This window comes from Crocuta crocuta, unplaced genomic scaffold (genome assembly GCF_008692635.1).
Source record: "Crocuta crocuta isolate KB4526 unplaced genomic scaffold, BGI_CrCroc_1.0 scaffold119, whole genome shotgun sequence".
NCBI lineage: Eukaryota > Metazoa > Chordata > Mammalia > Carnivora > Hyaenidae > Crocuta > Crocuta crocuta.
Window position 1 is genome coordinate 2,784,336 of NW_027551562.1, and position 22,488 is coordinate 2,806,823.

Below are 22,488 nucleotides of genomic sequence, written 5' to 3' on the forward strand. Positions count from 1 at the left end.
TTTTTTGTTTTTTCAGAATTGTGCAAAACAAAAATTACCACTAGGGACTTCACGATCTCCTTCCCCTCCCACACCAGATGTTCACGGCTCCTGTGGGAGCCTGGGCTTTCCCTGGAGAGTCTCAGGGGTAGCCCAGTGTTGTAGCCAGAGGAATTACAGATGTTTAGCCTCCTGGACGTGGCTTGAGAAACCACCTCCATTGCTGGGTTTTCAACTGTGTGCAGGCAGGCATGGGTCAGAGACCTGTCCCTCCTTAAACAGCCCCATCCGCTTTTATTGTTCAAGCTTTTGGTTTTTGTATTAAGTATTGGACTGTCCTGTCATATTGTGTTTGAAGAAAATGTTCTGTTGGAAACATTCAGTTTAAAAATACTGTTCAATAAATTGATGGCCGCATTCTTTGGTTCCCAGATTCCAGCACACGGGGAAAGCAAGGATGAGGGAGTGAACTTGTCATAAAACAATTTCTTCTCTTGAATTCTAGAATAGGTCTATTTTATTTTTCTATGTAGGCGTGTTTTTAGAAGTCTTGTCATTATTACTGCATATATGAGTATTTTAATATCTTTACTTACGTAAGATGTCAACATCCCTTCGTCAACCCCTCAGTGTTACTTCTGAAATTGTATCAGTGGGGAATCTAAAGGTTTGGGAGTCACTGGAACAGGTGGAAAGTGTAAGTAGAGCTAGGCATACGGGAAGCACTGTTTGGCCTACCGGCCCGCGTCCTGGGGGGGTCCTTTGTCCTCTGAGTACCTGACGGCTCCCACACACCCCAGGGGGGACGGGCAGCCCAGGAAGGCAGTTTTCCTTTGAGTCACTGGATTCACTGCCCCAGAGGGGTGGGCGCTGTGGGGCAAGAATCAAGATCAAGTGCTGCTCCTGAGCGTGTCTGTGCTGTCACTGAGGACGCCGTGAGCTTCTGTCTTATTGTTGGTCTTGTAAACGTCTCGTTATTTCACGCAAAACGCATCAAATACATAGACTTTTTACGGTGCAGTAATTAGTGGTTTAAAAAACAGTAATTATTAAAGGAAGTGATGGGTTTGTTCAAGACTCTTGACAATAAGGAAACGTGATCGTATTTCTCTTTGTGCTGATGTTCCTTTCATTTCTTTTCTTATGAGAGATTTTTTTTTTTTTTTGGGTCACAGAGACTATCAGTATTCTTACTTAAGTTAAAACTTATTAGAGTCTTAGTAACATTTAATTCAAGTTGAGTGGTATTTTTGTATTTCTATTAAGTTGTTAAATTGTATAAAATATTTGAAGTAAGGTGAATAAAATGCTACTTTTTTTGATTCTGTAATAGAATGATTTGAAAAATCAGCAAACTTTGTAATGGGTGATATTAAAGCATAGTAGACTGGAATTTTATTTTAAGTGTACTATAATGTTTTTCTTAGATTAACTTCAGATACACATAAGATATTAGCATTGGAAACAATTGAATATTAAGTTGAGAAGCTTAGCTAAATGTCTATGTGTCAGCGACACTATTATTGAGGTGTACTGGTTTAAAAAAAATTTTGGAATATCAATAGCACCTAAATCATTAAGGTTGAGTATTTTTAATGTGCAAATAAGCCTCTGTATTTTACACTTAGAGAAAGACCAAAAATGAGTTGTAAAATAATTGTTTTGGCTTTTATCATTACCTAACAATACATTCATGATGGAGTTCAAAGGTACAAGTTTATTTTAGGCAGCAGAAGTTAAATATTAGTTTAAGAATTTTAAACAGATTTGTTGAAAACCAGTGTACTTTATTAAGAAGTTTAATATTTCATTTGGATAACCTAAAGAGCATTCATATCTTCATGATCACAGACGCAGAAATGTTCCATGGACCTACCACTGGGGTGCATTTCAGCATCAGGATTGCCAAAGGCTGTGATGTCAGAGGAGATCTTTACTGATTGCTTAGTGCATTGGTCTCTCGTTTTTAATATTTGGATCCATGGTCGTGCTATTTCTAAAAAAGATGTAGTCTTAAATTATTACCCCACCACAGAGGAGAAACGGGGTGGGGGGGGGGAGAAGGCACTTATTACTCAAACACTGGTCTGAACAGTTTATGGATTTTGACCTGCATAATACTGATAACAGTGTGAGATAGTCATTCCCCTCTGATGGATAAGGAAACTGAAGCACAGAGAAATTAAATGATTTGTTCAAGGCCAAACAGTTAGCAGATGGTGGACCCAGGATTTTAATGTGGGTGGTCCACAGGAACAAAAATCCTCCTTCATCCATCCGCTTTGGGGAATAAGAGCTCCCACTTCTTTGTTACTAGTTCAGGCAATGAAACAATGTAGACCATTAGGAGAAAAGAGCGTTAAGTAGAGTTTTGTGAGCACTTGTAATGTAAAATATTGTCCCATACTTTTAACCTCTTCTGACTAAACTTAACATTATTTTTCCCCTAAACCTGCAGGACTATCGAAAACAGAAAAAAAAGTGAAATTGGAAGAAAAAAGCTCAACAACATTTGGTATGAACAGAAAGTAATCTTTAAGCAAAAGACTATAGATGGCTTGGCAGTGGCAGGAGACAGTCTGTCCCTTGCGTTTTACCTGTTAGCGCTCTTTTTGGTGTCCGTGATCATCTGTGTTAGTGTTTATCAGTGCTGTTCAGCTCCACACATGGGGGGTATTAAATACACATTTTCAGTGTATTGTGTGTATTTTTTGTTGAGGGAGTCTAAGGCTTTCTCTCAGAATTTTGTCTTTTTGAACATCTTTGTAGTATGGCTTTTTAAAAATAGGCCACCGTTTAATACCGTTGAGACTTAGGGAATGGACACTAAACTAAAATAGTCATTTTTTTCAGGTTTTCTTCTTTAACTGACCTCATACAAACGTTATTGAATTTTCTGCTTTCCTCTCTATCTTCTTTGCTATAATGATGAAAAGTTACACAGTAATGGATGATAGTCTTAAATATTCTATAGATTAGCCACGTGGAGTTGGGTCCCTGAAAGTGGGTTAAATATGTTTGATAAATTATAGACTACGTCATTCTGATTTGGAGCAATAGTTGAGTATTTGTGATGAATTAATTTTAAGTAAAACACCCTAGGATACTGCTTTAGCATCTATTTCTTTCCTTTAAAGTACATATGATTGGAAAAAGGGGTATTTTAAAATTTGGGGAAAACTCAGTTTAATTAAATACGTTTTTGCTTTGTGTTCTTAGCCTTCATTGTTGTACACACTGGGAGGTATTGGAAGACTGAAAGAATTACTTACAGATTGATTTAATTTTTTTAATTTTTCCAAAGGAAAGAATTTCATTACCTTCTTTTAAAAATCTAATATATTTTCTCATTAAATCCTATGTGGAAATGCTGAGCCTCCTCAGTCAGGTCTTTCTTAAATTATGGAATTTATTTCTTGCCACATCAGGGAACTGAGTATATTACTCATTTAAGATTTTAACTACTGTCTGTGTTAACTTCAAGGTGTCAGGAGTTGGGATTTCTCAACACTGCTAATGAAGACCCCCTCTTAGAGCCCAATAAGCTAATCAGGAGTTCCAGACCCATAATTGAATCCATCCACTGGGCAGGTGACTGGAATAGCTGATTAAACCATAAATGCTGCTTTTAGGTTAACCACAGAGCAACGACTCGGGATCAGTCATGATGGTTAACTTTTCACTCCTGTCACATAGGTAAGAGAAAAGAGAAGGATAAGGAAAGAAAAGAGAAGAAAGACAAAGATCACTACAAACCAAAACAGAAGAAGAAAAAGAAAAAGAAAAAGAAATCCAAGCAGCATGGTAAGTATGCAAAAATGGGGATTCATGTTTCTTAAAATTCTCAGATTCCGCCCTTTTTCTGTGTTCTTCTGCCAAAATGGAAATAGGACAGGATCCTCATGTTGTTGAGAACTTGAGAAGTCCCTGTCGATCCTCTTTGTCTTGCCGGTTTTGAAAATCTATAACACTGTTCACTGTAATCTGTAAAGTAATCCATCTGTACACCAGCCATCACAGCTGATTGGAGACTTTCATTTCCCCCATTGTGGTGGACTGGATACCCCGTCAGGTGTGCTTCAGTGTACTGAGGGAATTCTTTTCAGTCTCGAATTACATTCCTTGAATTAGCTTTCAGAAATGGGGTTTAAATAAAGGCATTTTTAGAAACACTTGAAAAAAGTGATTTTTTTTTTTAAATTAATAGCCTGTCTAAAGGATCTCCTGATCCTGTACTTGAAGGCTGAAGGAAAATGATGACAGAGGAAGGTTTGCGATGCCAGAAGAAATGATAAGCAAAGAAATTGTAAATACGTGCATAAATCTGAACATTGATGATATAAATCATTTTGATTTGTGGGAAAAAACAAAATGATAGGGAACAAAAATAGGTACCAATAATAATAGCTTTTAAATTGAGAGGGGCGTATTTGTGTTTCAGTGTTTTAAAGATCTTGTTTTGACAGAGGAAAAGAAATGTATTGCTTTTAGACTCTTAACAACTTAAATCTACAGTGTAGAGTTTCTAACACGAATACTAAACGAACGGAAGCATGGGGTATAATTTCCAAAGTAACAGTGAGAAATGTAATGAGAAAATTATCTGAAAGAAGGTGATGCAGAAAGGAAAATGTAAAAAAAGAAAAATGCAAATTACAAAAAGGATAGTAGACATAAATTGAAATATATCTGTAATTACAGTAAGAGAGATGATCATAATTGATTTTAAAAATACAGTTAAAGGATATTTTTAAGAGACAAATCTAAGTATCAGGATAGGACAGAGCAACGTTGCGGGAAAAAACAAAGCGCAGAAAAAAATGTGAGCAAATACAAGCCCAAAAGAAAGTTGGAGTAGATCGATTCATGTCAAAGAAAATAGTCATTAAAGGAAAAATCATTTCTAGAGAGAGGTGACTATGTAATGAGAAAGGTTCAGTTCACTTTATATCTTCCCAGACATAGGATTTCTACATGTTGCAAGTGAATAATTTCATCGTATCTTTTGAGTCATTCATGAACAGAACTCAAAGGCATTCTGTGAGGATAAGAAAGGTGTCGGCAGCACAGGTGACCTCGCGGTCCTGTCCTGTCAAGGATGCTGACCTCAGCAGCTGCGGAGCAGACGATTTTTCTCAGACACAAACATGTATGAACAATGGCTGCATGACGCAGCCCCGAGCAGAAGCCGGCACACTGAAGATGGGGTAGCACAGATTGCGGTTTCTGACTATCGTAGAGTTAAGTCAGTATTAGAAAGGTAACTAGAAACACCTCGTATGTCTAGAAATCATGACACACATTTTTTAATAATTCATGGATCAGAGAACAGTGCCAGAAGGAAGGTAGATAAGACATTAAGAACTTACGAGATGATGAAAATACGTACCAAAACTTGAGAATGTGGTTAAGATGGCACTTTTCGAAGCATGTGTTTTGCCAAAGATCCTTATATGAGAAAAGAAGGCTAGAAGTCAGCTAGGCCTTAAGCTTAAAAGTAAGAAATGAGCAAGTTCAAAAAAAGTAGGAGCACATAATAAACATTCGAGTAGAAATTAGTGAACTAAAAATAACATTTTAGGAAGAAATAAATGCCCAAATTAATTAGTTAAAACAAACTAATAAAATCAGCCAACTACTGGGAACACTGGTTATGGAAGAAAGACAAAATGCACAAATAAGTAAGATTAGAAACCAAAGGGATATACCGCAGATGTTCCAGACATAAAACGAAGAAAATGTAAACAACTATATGCCAATGAACTTGAGAGGTACCAACCTGAATAGTCGTCAAACCTGAAAGGAAATTTAATTAGTATTTTAAAATCTTGCCACAAAGAAAAAGCCCTGACCCAAAAAGTTTTGCTGCCAAATTTTACCAAATGTTAAAGGAATAGATTATCCAAACTTAACTAAATTATTTCAGAATTTAGAAAAAGAACACTCATTTAGTAGGTAGAATAGTGTCCCTTAAAAATATATGTCTAGCCCCCAATCTCCTTGTACCTGTGAATGTGATTATATTTAGAAATAGGACCTTTGCCAATGTGATTAAGAATGAGATTGTCTGGGATTCAAGTGGACCCTAGAGCCAGCGGCTAGTGTCTTGAAAAGGAGGGGGAAATTTGGAATCCACAGTGGAGAAGGCCATGCGAGGACACAGGCAGCAATCGGAGTGATGCCGTCCCAAGCCAGGGCATTAAAGCCACCAGACACTGCAAGGGGCAAGGAAGGATTTGCCCCTAGAGACTTTAGAGGAAAAGGGTCCTGTTGACACTGAATTTTTGACTTCTGACCTTCAGAACTATGACAGAAGAAACTTCTGTTGTTCTAATCCACCCAATTTGTGGTGATTTGTTGGAGTGGCCCTAGGAAACAAATACAACTCCAAATTCATTTTAGATTATTTAAATAACTTGGCTCAAAATCGGAAGAGAACAGTATGAGAAAGGACAGTTATAGGAGTTTCTCATTTGTGGACATAGATACAGAACTCACAAGTGAATGTTATGGAATTAAATCCAGCAATGTAGTAAAACCTATGACCACACAGGGTTGGAATGCACAGTTGGTTTGACATTAGAAAATCTGTTAGTGAAATTCACCACAGTAACAGATGAAGGACAACAAACATTACCATCTTCATATATGTAGAAAAACCCTTTGATACATCCATGTGTCCACACTTAGCAAAAAAGTTATGACTAGCTGATTATAAAACTTTATTTAGAAACATTAAAGAAGGACTAAATACATGGGAGATAATGCATGTTCATTGGTTACTAGATTCAATATTGAGAAGTTGTCCTTGATGCTGAATAAATTTACAGATTCAATGCTGATTTTAAAACTTACAGTGGTAAAGTGCCAAAAATAATATAGCCAATCTTGAAGAAGAATACAGAGAAGAGTTACTATTTCACAATAGTTTAAGGCACTGAGGCATTTTTTTTTTTAAATATTTTTATTTATTTCTAGGAGAGAGAGAGAGACAGCATGAGCAGGGGAGGGTCAGAGAGAGAGGGAGACACAGACTGAAACAGGCTCCAGGCTCTGAGCTGGCAGCCAGCACAGAGCCTGACGCGGGGCTCGAACCCACGAACCACAAGATCATGACCTAAGCGAAAGTCGGACGCTTAACCCACTAAGCCACCCAGGCGCCCCGGCACTGAGGCATTTTGAAAGAATAGACATATTGATGAAGGACAGGATAATCCAAAGCATATACAAACATCAAACCTTGGTTCGTACAAAGCTGACATTTTTAGATAAGCAGGTAAAGGGTGAGCTTTTCTATAATTGGTATGAGAACATTTATAATCCATGTGGTGAAGAAAAATGAAATTGGACTCCTACTTTACCCCATACCCAGAAATCAATTCCAGGATGATTAATGATGAAATGTGTGAAAGACAAAACTGTAAGACTTTGAAAGGCAGTATTGGAAAACATCTTTATGATCTTTGGGTAGGGAAGGATTTCTAAACAAAAAGTGCTAATCCTAAAGAGGGGGTTGAAAATTTGACTAGACTGAAATTGGCAGATTACACGTGAGAGGGGTTCGGTGACAACTAGATAAAGCAGAAGAAAGAATCCATGAATTCAAAGACAAGTCACTGGAACTCATCCAGTTAGAGCAGCAAAAAGAAAAAAGAATGAAAACAAGTTACAATAGATTAAGGGGCTCTGGGACAACATCAGACGGACTAACCTTCACATTATAGGGGTCCCAGAAGGTGAAAAGATAGTTTATGCAAATGGAAACCAGAAGAAAGCTGGAGTAAGCTATACTTCTATCAGACAAAATAGACTTGAATACAGACAGTGATAAGAGGCAAAGATAGGTGCCACCTGGTGATAAAGGGGTCAGTCCAACAAGAAGATACGAAGTTCACAAATATTTATGCACCCTACATAGGAGCACCTAAATACCGAAGGCACATATTGCTGGATCTAAAGGGAGAAGTCACGGCAAAACAATAATAGTAGGGGGTTTTTAACATTCCACTTTTATCAATGGATAGACCATCCAGAGTAAAATCAACATGGAAACCGCCTTAAATGACATGTTAGATCAGATGGACTTAACAGACATATTCGAACATTCTGTCCTAAAGGAGCAGATAACAAATTCTTCTCGAATGAACATGGAACATTTTCCAAGTTAGGTCATATGTTAGGCCACAAAAGAAATTCTTGATAAATTTGAGGAGGTTTAATCTTACTAAGCACCTTTTCTTTTTTTTTTTTTTTTTACAAATAGTTTATTGTCACATTAGTTTCCACATAACACTCAGTGCTCATCCCCACGAGTGTCCTCCTCCATNCTAAGCACCTTTTCTGATCACGATAAATAGTATGAAAGTAGAAATAGATTTCATGGAGAAAACTGGGAATTTCACAAATGTGTGGAGATAAAACCACATACTCCTGAACAATCAGTGGGTCAAAGAAGAAATCAAAGGAGAAATAAAATGCCTCAGAACAAATGAAAATACACCAACATTTGTGGGATACAGCTAAAACAATTGTAAGATAGGTGTTCCTAGGGATAAATGCTTACTTTAAGAACAAGAAAAGTCTCAACCTAACTGTTCATCTCAAGAAAATAGAAATAGAAGAAACAAAGCCCAAATTTAGTAGAAGGAAGGAAATAATAAAGATTAGAGCAGAAATAAATGAAATAGAGAGTAAAAAAAAACAATAGAGAAGATCAGCAAAACTGAGATACTGGTACTTTGAAAAAGCAGACAAAATCGATAAGCCTTTAGCTAGGCTTACCAGGAAAAAAGCGGAATCAAATAAGTAGAATGAACCAGGAGATGTTATGAGTGATGGCACAAATTTAAGGAATTGTTGGGCACTACTATGAGCAGTTGTATGCCAACAAATTGGACAGCCTAGAAAAAATGGATAAATTCCTAGAAACTTACTAACTACCAAGACTAAATCATAATGAAATAGAAAATTTGAATCGAGCAACTACTAGTAAGGAGATGGAATCGTAATCAAAAACCTCCGAAAAGAGAAAAGTCCAGGACCAGACAATCTCACTGGTAAATCCTACCAGTTATTAAAAGTAGAATTAACACAAGACTCTTCTCTCAAACTCTTGCAAACTCTTTCAAAACACAGAAGAAGAGGAAATTCTTTCAAACTCATCTGTGAGGCCAGCATTACCCTGGTGATACCAAACTAGACAAGGATACTTTACAAAAATTGCAGGCCAGTATCCCTGAAGAACACTAATGCAAAAATCATCAACAAAATATTAGCAAACCAAACTCAGTAATCTACTAAATGGATAAGGCACTGTGATCAAGTGGAATTTATTCTAAGGATACAAAGATGGTTCAACATCTGCAAATAAGTCCGTGTGATATACCACATTAACAAAATAAAGGATAAAAATCATATGATTATCTCAATAGATGCAGAAAAAGCATTTGACAGTATTCAACATTTATTTATGATAACAGCTCTCAACAAAGCAGATACAGAGAGAACATACCTCAACATAATAAAGGCTGTATATGACCCACAGCTAGCATCATGTTTAGTGGTGGGAAGATGAAAGCCTTTCCTCTAAGATCAGGACCAAGAAAAGGAAAGCCACTCTTGCCACTTTTATTCAGCATCGTATTGGAAGTCGTAGCCAGAGCAGTTAGGCAAGGAAAAAACAAAAAGGTGTCCAGATTGGAAAGGAAGAAATAAAACGGTCACTGTTTACAGATGATATGATATTACATATAGAAAACTCTATAAAGACTCCATCAAAAAACCATTAGAACTAATAAACAAATATAGCAAATTTGCAAGATACAAATCATTATACAAAAATCTTGCATTTCTGTACAGTAATAACAAACTACCTGAAAGAGAAATCAAGAAAACAGTCCTACTTATGACTGTATCAAAAAGAATAAAATACTTAGAAATAAACTTAACCAAGGAAGTGAAAGACTTGTATGTTAAAAAACTACGAGATGTTAATGAAAGGAATTGAAGAAGATGCAAATAAATGGAAAGATATTCTGTGCTTGTGGCCTGGAAGAATCAGTCTTGTTAAAATGCCCATACTACCGCAAACAATCTACAGATTCATTGCAACTCCCATCAAAATTCCAAGGATGCTTTTCAGAGAAATGGAATAAATAATCCTAAAATTTGTTTGGAACCACAAAAAACCCAAATAGCAAAAGCAGCCTTGAGAAAGAACAAAGGTGGAGGCATTGCACTCTCTGATATCAAACTATACTACAAAGCTACAGTAATTAAAACAGCATGTAGTAGCATAAAATAGACACCTAAATTAGTGGGAGATAATAACCCAGAAATAAACTCTCACATATATGGTCAACTTAATGACAGTGGAGCCAAGAATATTCAGTGGGGAAAGGGCTGTTTCTTCAGTAAGTAGCACTGGGAAGACTGGACAGCCATATGCATGAGAATGAAACTTGACCACTGTCTTTCTTACACGAAACACAGAAATTAACTCGAGGTGGATTAAAGACTTGAACATTAGACCTGAGACCATAAAAGCCCTAGAAGAAAGCATAGGTGGTACTCCCCTTGCCATAGGTCTTGGTGATGATTTTTCAGATCTGCTACCAAAAGCAAAAGCAACAAAAGCAAACATAAGTGAGCAGAAATACATTCTACTGAAAAGCTTCTCCACTGCAAAGGAAACCATCAACAAAATGAAAAGCAACCAACTGAATGGGAGAAAGTATTTGTAAGTCATATGTCTATTAAGGGGCTAACATCCAAAATATATAGAAAACTCCTATAACTCAATGGCAACAACACAATTCAATTAAAAAATGGACAGAAGATCTAAAGACATTTTCCCAAAGAAGACCTACAGATAGATGGCCAAAAGGTGCATGAAAAGATGCTCAACATCATTAATCATAACAAAGATGCAAATCAAAACCACAATGAGATATCACCTCACACCTGTTAGAATGGCTGTTGTCAAAAGACAAAACAAACAAACAGAAAAAAGTGTTAATTTGAATGTGGAGAGAAGGGAACTATTGTGTACTGTTGGTGGGAATGTAAATTGGTGCAGCCGCTATGGGAAACAGAATGGAGATTCGTCAAAACATTAAAAATAGAATTACCATGTCCAGCAATTCTGCCAGGGGCTATTTGTCGAAAGAAAACAAAAACAGTATTTGGAGAGTTATTTGCACCCCCATATTTATTGTAGCATTATTCACAATAGCCAAGATATGGAAACAACCCAAGTGTCCATTGATGGATGATGGATAAAGAAGTTGGGGTGTATACACACACATGCAAGTCAGTCATTAGGAAAAGAAGGAAATCCTGCCTTTTGTAAGAATGTGGATGGACCTTGAGGGCGTCAAGCTATGTGAAATAAGTCAGAGACAAATACCATGTCATCACATTTGCATGTGGAATCTTAAAAAATAAGAAAAAGGATACAGAGAACAGACTGTTGGTTGTCAAAAAAGCAGGGGATGGGGATGGGAGAAATAGGTGGAGGGTAACAAAAGATAGAAAAAAATTAAAAAAAAAAAATTTCCTTACAGAGAAAAAAAGAAAACCTTAAATAGAGAGTGAAAAGACAACACAGGCCATAAGAAAACATTGCAACACCTATACCTAACAAAGGATCAGAATACATTTCAAACTTGCAGGTCAAACAGAAAAGTATCCAGTATGAATACGGGCAAAAGATGTTAACAGATGCTTCACAGAATTGGAACTCTTAAAATGATAAAGTGAATATATAACATGATGCCCCATTTTATGAGAAACTGGAATAATGTAATTTTTAAAACCCAGTGGACTCTATTTCTCAGCTGTTGGGCAAAAATTGCAAGGTGGGCAGTATCAGGTATTGCTGAAGACCACTGTACAACTACTGTGTTTCCGGAAACGGTCGGCCGTCAGCAAGTTGTGCCTGCCATGTGGCCTCCAATGAATGCCTCCCTGAGCTCACGTGACCCAGCAGGTGGCATTTACAAGAATGTCCATAGCCACAGTGGCATCGGCCCAGGAGTCCATCAGAAATCACACATCCATTCCTTGGAATCTGTATCACTTCATAAGTAAAGGAATTATATCCACAGGAATCCCAGGAATAAAATGAGCTGAAAATCAAGTCATTGAAGAAAACATGTGATATGTTATGTATGTAAAGATCAAAAAGTTGTAACGTGAAAACTATGTTAGAGGTGCAAAAATAGCAAAAGCATAAATTTGGAAAAAGTAGCAGCAGCGTAAAGAAAAGCAAGAGAATGGTGAGCAGAAATTCAGGACCTTGGTAACCTCTGAGCTGGGGAAGGAAATTCATCAGTTCAGATTGCAGAAGGTGCCTTCAGGGGTGGTGACGATGACCTCTGAAACTGCACGATGGACACCCACGTATTTTGTGTCATTGATGTGTTTGTCATGCCTGTTTTTTTTTTTTTCCCCCTATTTATGAAACACTTTTAAAAACCAGTTTAAAAAACTATAAAGCCAACTGGGAAATTTCAGAGTGACTAATTGAGGGCAAATTCTTCAGACTTTTCACTCTCCCTCTGGGCCCAAAATCGTATCTGAGTTTTCCACAGGATGTCACGTTTCTACATTCTCTGTCTCTAAAGCTGCCAGAGTAAATGGGAGGACGCAGAATCAAGTGGACTTGAAAAGCTTGACACCACTTTGCAGAGAGTATCTTGAGCACTGCCCCCTCGTCCCTCCTCCCCTCAACCCCACCCCTTCACATAGAGCTCTGTGGGGCTGGGACTCCAGAGAACTTTAAAGTCAGGAAATTCTGGAGCTTCAGAAACAAAACCCAGGAAACACAAACCCATTCGATTCAGGAGTGCCCTCCCGTGAGGGTGAATCCTGATGCAGGTGTGAGACGCTACAGACTGCGGGGAACTCGGCCAGCTGAACTCCTGAGTGGCCAGAGGCTGCAGGCATTTGGTGGCCTTCAGCACTGCAGTGGGGATTGGAGGTGCTCAGACAGGAAGGGCCAGCTGTTCAGGTCCCTGTACACCGTGGCAGCAACAGGTCTTCTCCGGGACTCACGAGCAGACACACAGTCTTAATGTGCTAGCGTCCCGAGAAAGTGGGGGGAAGGTTCCAGGGAGGGGCCGGCAGAGAACAGATGAGGAGTGGGCCACCCTTGGGTATGCAGTGAGAGAGCGTTTATGAGGACGCAGGGAGTGGCGGCTGGGAGGAGGGGAGGCTGGTTGGGATTAGTTAGACGGAGAGAAAAAATCGGACAGAAAATTTGCACCCCTCAGTTGTGTTCCACTAACCCTAGCTTTGTAGAACCATTAAAAAGTACTCTTGGAAAACATATTAACATATTTTTATTTTTTAACTAAAAAGAAAATAACTTTGTATCTTGTTCATGTATTAAAATCAGACCTACAAATGAAAATCTTAACTTTGCAAATAGAATCCTGGCAAGTACCTAAAGCTGCACAGAAGTATTGCTCTTTTTACATGTTGCACTCAGCAGGTGTGGTGTTGGGTAATCACCGACATCCTCACAATTGATGGTCACTTTGACACTTTATTCTGGGCCATTTAGATTCCCCTTGGAAGTGACACTGTTCTCCGGATTAAATTAGAAGAGTGATCTTTAAGCTGGAAATAGGGGGTTTTTAAAGACATCTTAATTTTAAAACACTCGCGTTATTATTCCAGGGCACCTGGATGGCTCAGTCCGTGGAGCATGGGACTTCTGATCTCAGGGTCTTGGGGGAAGTTCAGGCCCCACTCTGGGCATGGAGCCTATTTCAAAAACAAAAACATTCCTACTTGAGGTTCCTAATATGATACATATTTTATTCTACAGTTCCTACCACCAGGGAGTTTTAAAAATTCTTCCTTAAAACACTGAATGTTATTTTGCCGGTGCCTATTATGTATATGATATAAGCATTTTGTATTCAGTGGTTGGTTTCATCTTCACATTAACTAACTCTTTACAGTGGGGCCTCTCATCCCCATCTTATAAACAGTGAACCGAGCAGAGCATTGTCCAGGCTCACGTGGCTACTAAGTGGTGAAAAGCAGATTCAGGCAGTCTGTTCAGTGTCAAGTTTGACTTTAACCATCAGGCTCTCTTGTTACAGTACTCTTTGTGCCTTGGAGGTTGTTTGGCAGCTGTGCTGTCTTCCCTGTAGGAAGTGTTTGCTTGTCCATAAGAGCAACCGCTGTGTTGGGATTTAAGAGTGACATCTTTGCCAATTTTTACCTTTGTCACTCTGAGCCAGTCGCTTCCTCTCTTTTTTTCACGCATCTGTAAGTATGAGAAAACCGAAGGGATACAGAGATGGAAAGGAACTAGAATGAGAAATGCCAAGAGAATCGAGAACAGTATGTAGTGAAAGCTAACTCCTTTCCCGGAGCTTGCGAGCGAGCCTGTCAGCAGAGAGAGAGCAGTAAGAAACACGCGCGGCTCTCTGCTGGGAAGGTAGCAGTGACACAAAGTAAGTTCTGTTTAGAGTGTGGAGAAGCCGGGGTGATCGAGGAAGGGGCTTCACGTGGAGGGCTGCAGCTGAAAGCACCACGGAGTAGGCGGTAACCTTTATTCACGGCAGCCGGCGGGGACTGGAATGCGAGATGTAGGTGTGGTGTAGACTGCCGAGTTCTGTTCAGTTGCCGATCCCACACTGAGAGATTGTATATCAGCGTGTTTTATTTGTAACACCAAAAGGAGATTTCTGCCGTTGTTTCTACGCTCCAGTGTAAACAGTAGACTCTGCTGCTGCTTTGCTGAGAGGGCCGCATAGCATGGAGTAGGTACGAGGGTAGCTTTCAAAGCCGGGCACTGGGCTCACTTCCCCACTGCAGCGTCGATAGCTTACGTGACCTTTGGCGAGTTTTCTTTAGGCCCTAAACGTCCCGTTTCCCTACTTCTGAAATGGTAATCATAGTGTCTACTGTGCAGTTTCATGTTAAGGATTCAGTAAGGGAGTCGTTGTAAAGTACTTCACACAGTGCCAGCTGGCATTCAGCAGGTGGCCTCTCCTTGCCGGCGCCCGGGTGACCCGGCGTTGGGTAAGCTGTGTAGAGTCACCGGGAGGCCATGAGAGAGGTACAGTGACACTGCCCCTCTCCGAGGTCACTCTGCAGTCTGACAGCATCTGCAGTGACCGTGAGTGCCCCGCCCCCGGCCCGCTGGGGGGAGGCCCAGGAATCTGCTCTGACAAGCTGGTTTGTGTATACGTTAAGTGTTGAAGTCCACTGGTGACACTCTGTGGTTAAGAGTAAGGCTCTGTAGCCAGACTCTGGGGCTCGAGGCTGGCTTCGCCGTGGAGAGGCACGTACTCGGGGTGATTTAACTTCCGTAACCTGTTCTGCCTCTGCTCTTCCGCTTGTAAAATGGCACCAGTCTCTGTAGCTTCCCTGTTGGATGGCTGCGAGGATTGAGACAGGAAATACGTCCGGAGCACTTAGAATCATGTTTGGCACACAAGGGGTGCCCCCCCCAAATGTGGCTGCGCTGTAGTATTTATGGTGACCACTATATTAGTGTCCAGCTGCTGCTGTCACAGAAGTCTACCATTCAGTGACATAAAACGACACGAATTTATGGACGTTCTCTGAAGGTCAGAAGTCCAAAGTGAGCCTCAGTGGAACCACATTCCTTTTGGGAGGCTCTTGGGGAGAAGCGTTTACTTGCCTTTCCCGGATTCCGGAGGCTGCTGCGTGTCGTGGCTCACGTCCCCCTACCGTCTCCAAAGCCAGCAACGGCCACTCAAGTCTTTCTCACTTCACATCGCTATGACACTGACTCTGCCTTTCTCTTGCACCTCAGGGACCCTTAGGATTACACTGGCTCACTCAGGTGATCCAGGGTAATCTCCCTATTTTGAGGTCAGCTGATTAGCAACCTTAACTGCCCTTTGACACAGAACCTACCACATTCACAGTTTCTAGGGATTAGGACGTGGGTGTCTTTGGGGACAATTGTTTTACCGGCCACAACCACCAACGTCGAACGGATACGCAGGGCACACCAGCACTGGTAGTGCCCTTCTCCTGGGACTTGCTTTCCTACCCTTGACCTTTCCTCCACCTCTTCCTCTCTGTTCCCCCTCTTTTTAGTCCCTAACTGGCCTCAGGTGACCTTTGCCTCATACTCGGTTGAGGAAATAGAAGCCACCGGATGAGAACTTGCTGATTTAACCCACAACTGTGTACTTAGCTGCGTATACCCATTTTCTCCCCCTTTGCCTCTACTAAAATGGAGGCAGTGTCTGTCTTATGTTCTTAAGATGCTGACACTTGTTACCCCGCCTCCCCTCGCCTTTAGACTTTTGTAGATGATGTGTAGGATCTCCCGTCTTTAAAAAGCCCTCCTCTGAACCCACATTCCTGCTCTGCTTTCCCCACCTCCGTCTTACTCTTCAGCCCCGTCTCCGAGCCCTGCTTTCACCCTTGGTAGTTGAAGCCTGGAAATCGCCCTTCGGACCCTGCGTCAGCCCCTCGGCTGCAGTCCCAGATCTCAGCGTCTGTCTGTCAGTCTCCAGCCCTCCGCCTTCCGCCCCCACCAGGCCCTGGTGCCTCCCGCCCGGGCCTCCCTGGGCCCTCTCTCATCCCAGCTCCAGCGGGCCCTCAGAGCCGGAGTCGGACTTGGGGCACGCTCTCTTTGCCGCATTTAGCGTAAAACCTAAAAAGAAAAACATGTTTAACCTGACCTCCTGCCGCTCCCGCCTCATGTCTCCCTCCCTCCCTCCCTCCCCCACTGTGCTGCAGCCACAGTCCCACGCGTGGCCGGTTGTCGCCTGTGGCAGACGCTCCCCCGCTTCAGAGCCTCCCCAGGGCCTGGCCCCTGCCCTCCCCTGTCTGTTTGTCCCCTTGCCACAGCCGGCTGTCCCCGAAGCTGCCGGTGGCTGCTCCCTCTCCTTGTCTGCACTACTCCTGCTAAGCCGAGGAAGACAGGACGGGATTAATTTCATTCAGAGGTTTTCTGCTGAAAAATGTATCAGTTGATTGAATTGTCAGTGTAATAAATGACATGCTAGACATTATGAGCACCTCTTTACAATTGCAAAAAAAAAAAAGGTTAATTTTCTATCTTGCGCACCTTACTGCAGACATAGCTGTGATTATAATGGAGAGAAGCTGTAGAGATCATCTTTTCTCACTTCTGGACCGGTTAACAGGACTTGATTGGCACCAGCTAGAACACGGTGCTCCCTGGCATTCAAATACTGCCCCGGTGTATTTCCCAGGTGTTCTTGCCAAACCCAGTTTATCAGCTACACCACGATCTAGCTGTTCGTGGGTAAGGGGAGAAAGGGGACATGGTTATCTGATGTCTAGTAAAACATGGCTCTCTCGTTATTTGTATAGTGACTCTTCTTGATTACCTGACCCTTTATTAATATTTCTTTATGTATCTTATGTTGCAGACTATTCAGACTATGAAGACAGTTCTCTAGAATTTCTGGAAAGGTGCTCTTCTCCACTAACTCGATCTTCTGGGAGTTCTCTGGCTCTGCGAAGCATGTTTACGGAGAAAAACACAACATATCAGTACCCAAGGGCAATTTTGTCAGTTGATCTTAGTGGTGAAAGTATGTGTAACTATGTTATGCTTAAAACAAGTCTTGAGGTCTTTAACTGGGGAACTGAGATAAAAACATACTTTATCGAGGGCTTATGTGAGCAGGGTGCGCCGTTTCAAAAGCTCTTCCATAAACTACTAAGAACATCACAGCATTAGAAATCTGAGCTACTTTTTAAACTCCTATAAAGTAAAATGGCCTTTGTAATTAATCGTAGGACAGATGGTAAAGAAACTCTTGGTGTCCACTGCGTACTGGTTATGGGTATTTTTACGTGCGTATTTGGAGTCTGGCAGGTTTCCCTGAAGGCCCTGACAGCGGGCCATTGAGGACTCCTCCCTGCCAGTGCTCTCAGCGGTCCTAGGGGAGACTTTCCCGTGGAGACTCTGATGGCAGTGGCTTGAGGACTACAGCCAGGGAATGAAGGATGAGGGACAGGGTCTTCGTCTTCTGGGAAACCACAGGGACACTTAGGGCTGAGCTCACTCCCTGTCTTTTCCTTTCTGCTCAGGGCCTAGCGTGGTCGGTACTTGGTGCCTCGCTTTCCCCCTGCACTGTGACCAGCTGCTTTCTTCCAGACCCGACTGCTCTGGAGCCCACTCTGGAGAAGAGTGTCTTCTTCCTTTTCTCCTAAAATAGGCACACAGCACTTTAGAGATTTATAGTCTTAAAATATTGGGGGAGGGGAGACAGAATTAGGAAAAAGACCCCCCTTCGTTTCTAACAAACACAAGTCCCCTGTTCCTTTTTTGGGCCAGTGGCTCTTAACTCCAGGTGTACATGGTAATTTTTGCTGTAGTGCTTTGAAAATAGTGTCCAGACACCTGCTGTAGAGCACAAGTGAGGTTTCTGGAAGGGTGGAGAAGGTCTCTGAGTGACTCTGGGGCAGGGCAGCAGGGGTTGGAAGTCACAGAGGAACGCCTCCGTTTGAGCTGTCAGGGTCTGGAAGCCCTCATTTCACACAGAGCATGGGGGAATGGAGGTTACGTCTGGGCTGGCAGTGCTGCCGGAACTAGACGCCTGAGAGGGGGTGCAGCGAGCGGCCTGGGGGTGTGCTGTCCGCTCTGCCGCGTCTTCTGCCCCGTGTATGCCCGAGCCCTGACCTGTGAGGAAGAAGGGATGCTGCAGGGCGCGGGTCACTGGGCAGCGGCTCTCAGGTGTTAGCAGGTATCAGAACCTCCTGGAAAGCTTGTTAAAAACGCTTTTCTGGGCCTCATCCTCAGAGTTTCTTAGTGACGCTGCTCTGGAATCCACACTTTGAGAACATGTCTGGGAAAATCGTGATAGCTCCAGGGGTAGCAGTTGGAAGAGAGTGGGGTTCTGTGGACACTCACTTGGAGCTGTCCTCCAGATGCCATTTTAGTGGGAGAGGAAACTTGCCTTTGTAACTTTCAACCCATGGACCCATTCACTCTGCCCTTAGGATTCAGCCAAACATACGTTTGATGCTTGGGAATTGGTCAAACTAGGTTTTCTGGCCATTATGTTAAATTTCCATTCGAACATCATAAAACCTGGTTATTTTGACCATGAAAGGATATGTGAGCTACACTAATTCCTTTCAATGATAATAGTTTTAAATTTATTCTGTTACGATTGCCATCCATATAATGCCACCTCCATGCTGCAACAGTATTTGAACTGTTTATTCATGCTCCAGTCTGCCATTTTGAAACATGAACTTGCATTCAGGAAGGCCTGAGAGAAAATACTAACTGGGGTTTACACTAGCAAGATTATGAATGAATGAAATGTCCTCTTTAGGCTCTCAAAACTACATATTATTATTAGGATTTTATAATGCATAACAGATTTATCCCTCCTTGAAAATTTTCATGTATTTCTCTACCATTGTTTCCCATCGACCTCATTTTCTCCGAGATGTCCTAAGATCCTAAAGAAGACATTTTTCTGTAGCACATTAACTTTTTGTAAATTAAAAACCATTCAAAAACAGAGCCAGGGAAAAAAATAAGATTAGAAGCTGATAAAAGAAACACTATGTCATGAAATATTTAAAATTATAAACAACATGATTTTTTTTTTTTTTCCAAATTGGGCCAACTTCTTTCTGGTCTGACTAAGGTCTGAGAAGAGAATTTTCTCTTTATATAGACCTCCCTTCCTTAGCTCCTCCGGAAGCTGGAGTGCCTTACCAGTATAGACCAGGCTTCATTGTAAGAACTAGGTGTGGAGCATTCAGTAGTGCAAAGCCCTTGCTCTCACAGCCTGTTGATACCTCACAGAGGGAGGGGAGCAATGGGCAGGTGAAGGGGCGGGGCAGACAGACCAGAGGCCGGGACACTGAGGCACAAGGCACCATCTGTCACTGCGGTGCTCCGCTGATTGGCTACCAGGTGCCCCCCGCAGCGGGCAGGTCCTCACCTCGTGTCACGCCATGACTCAGCACCCTCATATCTCCATCCACACTCCTGCGGAACCTCTAGTGCCCTGTCATCCTTTCTTGCCCTTTGTTATAAATATTTCCTTGTGTGTGCCTCAGTTTTGTTTGTTTGTTTGTTTGTTTTTTCCGCTCGATAGCCTGAGCTAAGTCGTGGTCTTTGACATCAATGCTGGCACAAATACAAACCTAAAATCTGGCACTTAAGTCAAATTCTGTGTAGTGGTCACCCATTTAGTTTCTAGAGTATACTTACTTATTTTAAAAGATGTTTATCAAAGTGAAATTTTAAAACTTTGTAAGTTCCTTGGGGAATTCAAGATCCCAGTTGAAGAAATACTGGTGAAATTGTTAAGAACACAGGCTTTGGAGTCAGGTAGTCCTGGTACGCAGTCAGTTTCACCATGAGCCGGTTACACTTCCAAGCAAGTGATAGATCTTATGTTTGAAGTGCTGAGTGTAGTATGTGGTGCATATTAAGTGCAGTGGTTGATGATCCTGATACTGTTAAGAATAGTAGCACTAATAGTAGATTCTAGGCACTCTCCTTCCCTTCGCTGAAATGCCCACGGCTGTGGTACAAATAATGAAATCCGTTCTTACAACTAATGGTTCTTGGGAGTATCAAAAGGACTAACGTTTGTGAAAGCATTTGAAAACTATGCATATTTAAATTGTTAATATCAACCTTGGCCATAAAGTGTAAGCACCAAGACTAGGGGATACTTTCCAAATTACTTGTAATAGTGTATAAGATAAGATGCCGAGTCAGGCATAATTACTAAGGCTCAAAAGTCCTTTGTTTCTTTGTTCAGGGACAAATACTCTACTTCCATTTGTTTGCCTTTCCTTCCTAAATATTTAATAGCTTATAGTCACTTCCTTTAGCTCCTTTCTATCTGGAAAGATGACACAAATGTGGAAAAGTACCTGCTGAGTTTACTTTTGTGTATATTCTAGACTTATCAGATGTGGAATTCCTGGACGATTCTTCAACAGAGAGCTTACTTCTGAGTGGGGATGAGTACAATCAGGATTTTGATTCAACCAATTTTGAGGAATCTCAGGATGAAGATGATGCTCTTAATGAGATCGTGCGATGCATTTGTGAAATGGATGAGGAGAATGGCTTCATGATCCAGGTAACCGGTCTTCCCTGTCCGAATCCTTTGTCTCGGGCGCTCAGCAAGTGTATCAGGGCTTCCGTGTGTGTCACTAACTGTCCTACTGAAGACAGAGGTTTCTAACTTACCACAACGTGTGAAGTCCCAGTAGTAATGATGGGGAAATCTCTTCCTCAGAGGAAGTAGACTGCGCTCTCACCTGGGAGAGCTAGTGTTGAGTTTGAGGTCTCCAGGCTGAAATTCTGGAAGCCGTTCTTGGAAGCCATTAGGATGGCGAGCATCTGCATTGAAGGGTAGAGCACAGCAGCCCTTCTTTTCCTGGCCTGGGTCCCTCTTTACTGATGTACATTATATCGTCACCTTTGTGGCCCTTCAACCTGCAGATACAGAAACAAACGTTTTCACTCTTCTCCAAGTTTGTTGCAAGGATTAAGGGTTACAAGCCACCGGTGTGTCCCTGTAGAGAGGGTATCTTTAAGAAAAAGGAGAAACATAGCCCATGTTTTGTGATGACATTTAGGAGATTTGGAAATGTTGGCTATAGGAATGAAGAAAGAGTAATCTTTTTTCTCCCCCTTTTCAAAGGTTTTCTCTAATAAGGAAACTACAAATGTATAGGGGCACCACACCGATAATTATAGGGGCACCACACCGATAATACTTTAAGAAATCACTGCTACGGGCTCTCCTACGAACTTGCCATTTTAAAAAAGTGCACTCTAATAGGCTATTTTTAAGAGCTTTAAAGATGTAATTGCCTCAAAACTAGTGGGAAATAAATGAGACGACTGGTTTTATGATTTTTTTTGTGGTTTAAGTCATATATCAAGGCATATTTTAATAACTGTGGCAAGAGGAAGTTTTGGAAGTAGTTGAGTGTTTCAGAAATAAAATTCATCCTAAATCAGCATTTGGGTCCTCACGTAGAGTAAGACCCGAAGTGTGNAGGAGAGCCAGCCGTGACTCCGCCGCCCTGTGTTCTCTCCCTGCAGTGTGAGGAGTGCCTGTGCTGGCAGCACAGCGTGTGCATGGGGCTGCTGGAGGAGAGCATCCCCGAGCAGTACGTCTGCTACATCTGCAGGGACCCTCCCGGTAAGCCTGAGCCCCGGCCGCCCCGGGACCTGGGTACGAGTCCGCGGCGGCCCTGCTGCCGAAGGACACCATTGCCACTTTGCCACTTGCGTCCTGCTCTGTGTTGACATTTTTAAATAATTTTCGCTGTTTGTTAGAGTCTTATTTCCGTGTTAATTACCTAGGCCGAAACATTAGCTTCGTTTCCTATTGCCTTACTGGAAGGGCAGAGTTACGGCTTTTTCCTGGAGAAGAATTAGCGCCTTCCTGTGTCCCTGTGTATTGATTCCTAAATGGGTTTATGTGTGACTCTGAATAGGACCGCATTGGAGCATGCACTCCTCATGACGTGGTT

The 22,488-nt window shown here is 41.6% G+C and overlaps 1 protein-coding gene across 11 annotated transcripts in view; it reads left to right on the forward strand.

Moving 5' to 3' along the window:
• Nucleotides 1–22,488, forward strand: part of PHF20L1 (PHD finger protein 20 like 1) — an 81,968-nt gene that overhangs the window by 43,438 nt on the left and 16,042 nt on the right. For 10 of the 11 annotated variants that reach the window (XM_077749940.1, XM_077749941.1, XM_077749942.1 and 7 more), the window contains 5 exons: nucleotides 2,438–2,494; nucleotides 3,676–3,783; nucleotides 17,382–17,546; nucleotides 20,899–21,080; nucleotides 22,055–22,154. In XM_077749940.1, coding sequence (XP_077606066.1) covers nucleotides 2,438–2,494; nucleotides 3,676–3,783; nucleotides 17,382–17,546; nucleotides 20,899–21,080; nucleotides 22,055–22,154 — 612 coding nt within the window. The remainder of the gene's footprint in view (nucleotides 1–2,437; nucleotides 2,495–3,675; nucleotides 3,784–17,381; nucleotides 17,547–20,898; nucleotides 21,081–22,054; nucleotides 22,155–22,488) is intronic. The other variant, XM_077749951.1, reaches the window with a different exon arrangement.